Below are 9,720 nucleotides of genomic sequence, written 5' to 3'. Positions count from 1 at the left end.
AATTTTAGAATTACGGAATTCTAAAATTAAATACTCGAAAATTATTGATTGAGAATTAATTATTATTTAAATAATGTGATTTTTTAAATTTGAATTTGAACACATCTAGATTTATCCATTTAAACTTATTTGATAAGTTGTTCAATTTAGAATTCAAATTAATTTAAGTTTGACTTAAATTAGAATTTGAATTTGAGTCAAAATTGGACTACAGGATAAAGGATGATTTTTCTCTTCCTTCCCTATCTGGATTGGCGCCACACACACAGGGTTAGGAAACCCTAAGGGTGGCCGGCCACATTAGAGATAAGGGGAAGGGATTTTCTGTTCGAAATTCAAAATTGGAGATATGGATTTGATTCTGTTTTGAAGTTTGACTTCTACTCTTTAAATATGAGAATGATAGAAAATTGTGAAAATAATTTTTTAAGCAATTTTTCTGCCCTAATTAGATTGGTGGCCAAATTTACTCAAGGAAAAAAGAGAGCAAATATTTTTTCTCCAAAAATTCCACATCATGCATGCGTTGGTGTTTGTGGAAATTTGAGTGTTTAAGAAACCTGTTTTTGTCTCACATGTGCCCACACACACATCTTCGTGGAATCAAGGAATTGACGTGGAAGACTTTGGTATTCTAAACACAAAGATTGGAGCAAGGACTGTTCATGGTCAAAGAATTCAAGTTATCATCCGAGTCAGCTTCCAGGTATTTTTCCGGATTGAATTCTTAATGTAAATTAATGCGATTAATTTATTCGTGCATAAATTAATATAATCTATAGAGTATCTCAAAAGTTTTGTGAAAATTTTTGTTATACACGATCCGCCTCCCCCACGCTTCCGCATCCGAATTCGATTCGGGAACCAGCAGTCTCAACCCAGAAATTATCACAATCTCTCAAAGCCTTTGTGCATAAGCTATCTTCTGATCATGTTCCAAGTACCGTACAAGAGGCCTTGAATGACACAAAATGGACCCAAGCAATAACTGAAGAGATGATAGCATTGCAGAAGAATGATACGTGGGAGCTCATGCTACTACCCAAAAGGAAGAAAACTGTGGGATATAGATGGGTGTTCTCCATTAAACACAAGGTAGACGGGTCAATAGAGAGATACAAGACGAGACTTGTAGCGAAAGGCTATACCCAAACATATGGTATAGACTATCAGGAGACGTTTTCACCAGTAGCAAAGTTGAATACTGTCAGAGTATTGTTGTCTCTCGCTACAAACTTGGATTGGCCGTTACATCAGTTCGATGTAAAAAATGCATTTCTTCATGGGAATCTTGCAGAAGAAGTGTACATGGACATTCCGCCTGGCTTTACTACCTCATCACAAACTGGGGTCGTATGCAAACTGCGGAAGACACTATATGGATTGAAGCAAGCACCTAGGGCGTGGTTTGGACGATTTAGCTCGGCTATGACAAAGCACGGATTCAAACAGAGCAATTCTGATCATACTCTGTTCTTGAAGCATCGACGAGGGATGGTAACACCTCTAATAATTTATGTTGATGATATGATAATTACAGGGAATGAAAAGGAAGAAATTTCTAGCTTGCAGAAGTATCTAGCCACCGAATTTGAAATGAAGAATCTCGGGGCGTTAAAATATTTTTTGGATATCGAAGTAGCTCGGTCAAGTCAAGGCATATTTCTATCACAAAGGAAATATGTACTTGATTTGCTAGCCGACACAGGAATGCTTGATTGTAAGCCTGCAGACACGCTAGTGGTTCAGAATCATGGATTGGGAGAACACTCGAGCCAAATACCCACAAACAAAGAAAGGTATCAATGCCCTGTGGGAAAACTTATCTACTTATCCCATACACGACCAGATATTGCCTATCATGTAAGTTTGGTGAGTCAATTCATGCATAATCCTAGTGAGGATCACATGAATGCAGTCCTTCGGATTTTACGGTATTTGAAATCTTCTCCAGGAAGAGGACTCATGTTCAAGAAAAACAATCATTTAAATGTTGATGGTTACACAGATGCTGATTGGGCCGGAAGTATCATTGATAGGAAGTCTACTTCAGGATATTTCACCTTTGTGGGAGGCAATCTAGTCACTTGGAAGAGCAAGAAACAAAAGGTAGTTGCATTGTCTAGTGCAGAGGCTGAGTTTAGAGGCATGGCTAAAGGACTTTGCAAACTTCTTTGGCTGAAGCGGTTGCTGGAAGAAATTGGCTATTCGTCTACTTCTGCAATGAACCTATTTTGTGATAATGAAGCTGCTATAGAGATTGCTCTAAATCCAATTCAACATGATCGAACAAAACATGTTGAAGTGGACCGACATTTCATCAAGGAAAAACTTGAAGCCAAGATAGTTCAACTTCCATTTGTAAAATCAGAAGATCAGTTAGCAGATATACTTACAAAAGTTGTCTCAAGCAGGGTATTTTATAACGCACTGGACAAGTTGGGCATTCAAGACATCTATGCACCAATTTGAGGGGGAGTGTTGGCGTGAGTTGTTGACAGAGGATCTCATGGAGAGATTATAGGGATTCTTTTCTTATTTTCTAATTCCCACTGATTATGTAATATCATTGATTCTAGCCTAGAATAGTACATAGTAGTTATTACATTCCTAGAATAGATTTTTCCTGTACATGTTATATAAGCACCCTCGTGTATTCTGAAAGATATAATGAAAGGTACCTTTATATCATATTTTTGAAATAAAGGACATCAAACAACGACCAATCGAATAGCATAATAATTATTATAACGATATTCAATATGTCTTTTATTAAAAAAATGACATAGCAATTATTTTAATAATTTTAATTTTGCTATTTGTAAAATGTTCTAAATTATTGCTTGATAAAATTTTTGTTATATATCTAAAAAGCTCAAAATTAAATAAGTAGAAGAACAAGTACAACACGGTAAGGAACAAACCAAAAACGAGTTTAGATAAACAAATTACCAACAGCAATACTTTCAATAATTCAATCCTAATTCCACTGCTAAGAATAACTCCACAAAATAAGTCGTTAGATAAACCCCAGAACTTCGTTGATATGAAACATTATTTAGAAGCACATGATATATACATCTCAACATTGGAGTGGTAGCTCAAATACTACTCCATCTTTATTTTTAAGGCCAATCAAACGTATAATCAGGTTTGTATGGCCAAAGACATATAATAAATTCATCATATGGAAGCTACAGAGTCAGTGGCAGTAGCACTCCAACTAAATCCTGCTGGTGCTTCACCACTCACCACATACACTGCATCAACATTGCTCCCCACGTTCGTAACAGTTCTCCTATACTTGACTGTCTCCCCTTCATTATCGAAAACCACCGAAAACGATGGAAGGTTTAGATCTCCCGGTGTAACTCTAGCCCCAAGATGATCATATGTTTTCTCACATATGTCTGAGCGTACTAGTTTTCTAAAAAATACACTAATTTGCTCGGAATCATAACCAATGGAGCAGAGGAATCCGACGTAGTCACTCACACCCATGTCATATATCAAACCCGGATTGAGAGCTCTGTTGGGGTCCACATGACCTGATCCATGAACAAAAGGCGTCGACTTCTTGCCCGTCGCGAGATCTTTGATGCTTTGTCCAGAATTATCCAAATCGTAAGCTGTTGTCATGAGGGCAGATTTTATAGCAGCAGGTGACCAATCAGGGTAAGCATTTCTAAGCAAAGCGGCAATCCCACTAACATGTGGAGCAGCCATTGAAGTGCCTGATATTATGTTGAACTCAACTTGTCTAGTATCACCTTCGCCCGATGGACCAACGACTTGAGTCCAAGCAGCTAAGATGTTGAGACCTGGAGCTATGACGTCTGGTTTGAGAATCTGCGGTGTCAGAGGGTTTGGACCGCGATTCGAAAACGCCGCAACTCTTGGAGCAGGCGGTGAAGTCCCAATCACTGTTCCATGGAAGAGAATGTTTGCAGTTGGATTTCGGCTCGACTTGATGTATCTTTTTATTTTTCTCCCATCCTTTATACCAACTTGAGTTGTTGGCGTAACATGTGGCTCAGCACTAAGCTCTTCCCCAACTTGTGCATTATTCGCTATTATTGTTCCACGACCATTAACATCTTTCACTGCGAATCCCTTGTCGAGACTACTCGTTTCGCCCCCGTAGTCACACACAACGATTTTGCCGGCGAGTTGGTTTTGATTGGTGAAGTCGCCAGGGGAACAAAACTTGTTCCCAAAATCCCCAGCGTAGACCAGTTTATATTGTTTGTAGAAGGGAAAATGGGGTCCATAATAGAGGGAGGAACCGAGGAAAGTTCTACCATCACCAAGAGCAACGTCGGCGCTAAATTCTCTGTCGACGCTGGAAGCGCCGACGGTTAGTACCCAAGGGGGGAGATGGTTGACTGTAAATGGATCAGGTCCGTCGTTTCCGGCAGCCAGAGAGAGAAGAACGCCGTGTCGCATAGCTCCAAAGCTTGCAATGGCCATGATATCCTTATAGTACGGATCAGTTCCGCCAGAGATGGACATGGATATTATATGAACCCCGTCGGAGACTGCTTGGTCCATGCCAGCCAACATGTCAGATTGCTTACATGTACTAGTTAAGCAGACTTTGTACACGGCAATACGGGCTTTCGGAGCAACGCCTATGGCCACCCCTTTGGCGTACCCGAAAAAGCTTGCGTTTGACGCTACAGCTCCTGCTGCTGTTGAAGCTACGTGTGTCCCATGGCCATCTGTGTCTCTAGGGGAGTTTGTTTCTGCCGATTGATTCAATCCGGATCCGCCTAAATTAGACATGTGATACCCCGCGAGGAACGCTCTTGCACCGATGAGTTTCCGATTACAAAACGAAGCTAGAAAGTCATCCCACGTCTCACATTTGCCTTTCCATGTTTTTGGAACTGGGGACAATCCTTTGTCCGAGAAACTCCGGTGTTGTGGCCAAATTCCGGTGTCGAGAACTCCGATGATGACGTCTTCGCCGTAGTTGGAGTAGGGCCAAATTCCAGGCCTAGTGGGGAGTCCTAAAAATTTGTATGTGTGCGTGATTTGGAGTTGGTGGGATTCGTCAGGCATAACAGAAAGAATGCCATGAATGTTCTTAAGCTTTTCAGCTTGGGAAAGATTAAGGCTAGCAGCGAAGCCATTAGCAACTTTCTCATAGGCGTAAAGGATCTTTGAAGGGTGACGGGAAGGAGGAAGGGATTCGATGATGGAGGTGTACCATTGGCGGGGGGGGGGGAAGACAGATGGCCTTTGTGATTTTGCCATGTGGACAATGAATGTCATTGGACGGTCGTGATCATCTAATAACGGGTTTGGAAAGGAGATAGGGAGAAGACAGAGAAAAATGGTCAAGAAGAAGAGACGTTGAGAAGTTATTGCCATACTAAGCATATCGTTTTTCTTTTTCTTGTTTTCTTTTGTTCTGCAAACTTGATGAGCAAATGGACTGAATTTGTTGGATATATATAATAGTTGGAAGCTTTTTTAATTACCATAAGAACCTTTAATATTAAGAAAGTTGTAGGGCTTGCAAGTACTAATTTGTGTCTGCCTCGTGTAGAAATACTGTGTGTTAGGTAACACACATCTTTCGAACTTGGTCCTGGATCTGATTCTTTTGAGAAAAAAATTAAAATTGATAAGAAAATAAACCTAATTAGTCTATATATAGAAAAAATGGAAAATTTAACTTTAAGAATACATGAGTTTAAACATTTACCTCTTACTTTTGATTAATATACCCTTTTGTTAGTATAATTATTTAATTAAAAAAAATTTGAATCAAATGTAAAGGGTAAAAATCTTGACTCATGCACTTTTAAAGAATATTTGTCAAAATTAATCGTGTATATATAATACCTAGAGCATGAAAGGTTGCAAATATTAATTAATCAATAATTTATTAATTTATTAATTTATGAAAGTATTTATTTTTCCAAAATATTGTATCTAACGTCCTCTTCTAATTAGGCGAATTAAATATTTCATTTTACGAACTAATATATGTTTTTTAAATTAATTACTAATATATATTCTATGTACTATCTTCATGTTATTTTAATCCATTGGGACTTTGCCATACTTGTTACATTTAATCAGTTACGGCATAGATAGTTATGCATACGCCGCATGGATTAACAAGAAATTGGATCCTTTATTCAAAATTCGTATCGTAAATTGTTTCCAACCAATAAAAATACGCCACATCATTTAAAATAAAATTAATAGAGTAAACATAAATTGAATTTCTGTCAACACTAGTTTTCTTTAGTGTCATATCCATTTCTAGCTTCTACAATCTCTCTTCAAATTACTATTAAAACTCTAGTAACATGCCTATAATGCTACAACACTCATCATCACTTATCGACTGCAAACAGGCTTTATTCAGTACTTAATGCACTATCTCCTTGTTACATGAAGACTAAAAATAAAGAGGAATTTTTACTGTGGATCATTGATGAGTGAGTTTTACTCGCTCATTTAGTATCGTTTTACACTTAATATCTAGTTGGTTTCGAGGTTTTTGTTAGTTTTTTTGTGTGTTTTCGTTCTTTGTTTGAAGGATAGGTGAAAGTCTATGATTTGGAAGGTTTTGGACAAATTTCGGTGGAAAAAGACAGCAATCATAGCGCTTAGGCACCAATCTGTAGCGCCTTGGCGCTGAATTTTACGGAATTAGTGTATTGGGCAGAACTGGTGGCGCTTAGGCGCCAGTTTGTAGCGCCGCGGCGCTGAAATCTGACGGAATCAGTGCACTGGGCAGAATGGGCAACCCTTAGGCGGCCATTACAGCGCCCAGGGTTTTACACAACAACGCCGCAGTGCTAGAAACTTAGCACCGCGGCGCTACGACGCCAAAAAATACGCGTTTTGAAGGCCAATCGCGAGAAAACTTACCAATTTTGACCCTAATGCTCCGAAACATACAAATAGATTATTCTAGGGCAATTAGAAGGGACTTTTGGACTGTGGAGTGACGGCTGGCTTTGAGAGAAGATTCAAGAGAAGAAAAGGAGAATTGGCTACGGAGAAGAAGAACGGCTCAAATCCGGAGACGGAGACGCTTCAATTCAACTCCAAACTAGTTCTTTTCTTTCCTTTCCAATGATTAAGACTTTGTTTAGGAATTTATTTTGTTTAGAGATGAACTAATTCTTTTTTCTAGGGCTACGATGTAGCTGGATTATGAATGTTCAAATTCTCAATCTTATTTTTTAAGTAATTGATGTTTAATCCATATATGCTGAGTATTTCAATTTATTCTTAATGCTTGTGATTGTTTGGCCAACTATTACATGATTTTGTATTTAATTTGAGACCGAGAGGTGATAATTAACTAAGCTCTTAATTGAAATACCATGAGTTGTTCATAGGATAGAGATATCTATGATGCTTGTGTAGTTCTTTTGAATTTCTTGCACTTAATAATTTTCAACAGGTTTAGAAGTCTGACAGAGATGTAGATTTTGCTTGTTGGATTAATATTATCGGTACTTGAGAAAGAATAATAATTGTTTTAGAGAAATTGCTGTCAGTATAGGATTGAATGTTAATTTTCTTGAATTATGGGAATTTGAACAGGATTAATTTTGGTGAAATCGGAAACCCTAGAGTTTTAATCTATTGAATTTTATTCCATAATTTAGCGTTGTTTGATTTATTTAATCATTTTAGTTTTACTTTACTTAATTTTATAAACTCACTTTTCAATTATTCAAATAAAATTAGGGTTAATATAATTTCAGTAATTAGTGAACAACAATCCTCGTGGGACGATATTCTTATTCACTATTATATTACTTGATTGCGATAGCGTATACTTGCGTTACGATTTTTCACAACAATCATACTATTCTGCTCTATTGATAAGAATAGTTAATTTTAATGGTTATATCTATGCAGGTCCATATTAAAAATTTACAGTGCGCCACACAAAATTACTCCTACTGTAAATATTAATCCAACAATAAATACACAATTCTCACAGGTGGAGCAAAGACTCCCTAAAGCCTTAAAGACCCCCTTACTTGTTCTACCGTAAAGACTCCATTTTTTCTACAATTTAAGGGAGATTCTTTAGTACGCCTGGCCTACCAGTATGTCAGGTTTTTTTAACCGTTAGATATGCATATTTTTTTACTTTTACGTGATTTTATGTAGATCCAACGGACAAAATATTTAACTCACCGGTATGTTGACGTACCAGAGAAGGTTCCACAATTTAAAGCCTTTCTATTAAAGGATTAACTTAAAAGCCTTTTCTTTTTTAGTCTGAGAAACAATTCAAAGTTAAAACTCTTTCGTCCTCTTCAGTTGCATCTCTCTCTTTCGGTTGTTAAGGTAAGTAAATGTTTAAAAATAGAAAATGTTTACGTGGGGAGAATGAGATAATGGAAGGGATGATGGTAAATGTTAACTACAACTATCTGTTGTAATTGTCGAAGTCTTACAAATAGTGGTACTTCCGGTCATAAAAAGTACTTAAATAATATTCATTTGTTTTCATTTATACATTAATTTTCTGTTGTTAATTTGTACCTTAATTTTGATAGTCTCATGATTTAATGCACCACAATTTATTTGGTTTAAATGATGTGTTAAATTAATTAGGTGCATAACGATGATCTCTATCGTTATGAATCCAGATGCTCGATACAATTTGTCCATTCAATCCTCTGTTTAAAAAATCATTCATTGATATGTAAATTATCTATTATGTTAGAGAGATTGTAATATGTCTTGATTAAGATCACAAGCTGTTTGAGTGTTAAAACATGAAAAACACATATTAATGGGACTTTAAAAGCGCTGCAACGGGTTTATAAACACTACAGCGGACAAATTGTACAAATTTGTGTAGTTTGGTTTGGCCAATATTTCGGCAATATTATTGCTAGATATTGTATTTAAGGGTTTGTTGTATCTTGAAGGTAATTTGCCCTCACTTCTCAAAGTTTGTTAGTGATTGTAATATGTCTTGTTCAAGATCACAAGTTGTTTGAGTGTTAAAACATGAAAAACTCGTGTTAAAGGGACTTCAAAAGTGTTGCAGCGGGTTTATAAACGTTGTAGCGGACGAACTGCACAAAACTGTGCAATTTGGTTCAGCTAATATTTTAGCTGCAGCCAAAACATTTTGGCTACAGCCGAAATATTTTGGTTTATATAGGCCGAACCAAATTGCACAGTTTTGTGCAGTTTTTCCGCTGCAGCGTTTATAAACCCACTGCAACGCTTTTAAAGTCCCTTTAACACTAATTTTTTATGTTTTAACACTCAAATAACTTGTGATTTTAATCCATGCCTATTACAATCTCTCTAACATATTATTGCAATATAAACGTTTAAACTAATAGAAGAACATACCTCTTATATATATTCTTCTTTAGTTTAAACGTTTATATTGAATTAATTCCTCCACAGAGTCTTTTCTCAAAGTGTTGTGCCTTTCTTCTCCAGTCCAGTACCTCCGTTCTCTCTCATAGAACTAAAAGCATTCTCTCTTTCCCTTTTATGCTTTGATCATCTCTCTCTTTTTTTGCTTACGTGATGACCATTTCTCTCTTTCATCACTCTTCCTTTTCTGCATGGCCCATATTTCACTCTTTCATCACTCTTCTTTTTCTGCATGCCCCAAATGTAACACCTTTTTATTTGTTTAAAGATTTGATAATTTTTTTATTTTTCAAGACAGCTATTAAAATTTTCATCATGAAAAAAGTT

The 9,720-nt window shown here is 36.8% G+C and overlaps 1 protein-coding gene across 1 annotated transcript; it reads right to left on the bottom strand.

Moving 5' to 3' along the window:
- Window positions 1–3,183: 3,183 nt before the first annotated feature.
- On the bottom strand, window positions 3,184–5,418 carry LOC21391547 (subtilisin-like protease SBT1.4). The gene has a single exon (XM_010113693.2). The coding sequence runs from the start codon at window positions 5,383–5,385 to the stop codon at window positions 3,184–3,186; it is 2,202 nt and encodes a 733-aa protein (XP_010111995.1). The 5' UTR covers window positions 5,386–5,418.
- Between the last annotated feature and the right edge of the window lie 4,302 nt (window positions 5,419–9,720).

The sequence above is a fragment of the Morus notabilis genome, unplaced genomic scaffold, assembly GCF_000414095.1.
Source record: "Morus notabilis unplaced genomic scaffold, ASM41409v2 Scaffold936, whole genome shotgun sequence".
NCBI classification, from domain to species: Eukaryota; Viridiplantae; Streptophyta; class Magnoliopsida; order Rosales; family Moraceae; genus Morus; species Morus notabilis.
Note: the sequence above shows the minus strand (reverse complement) of the source record. Positions and strands in the feature narration are given on the sequence as shown.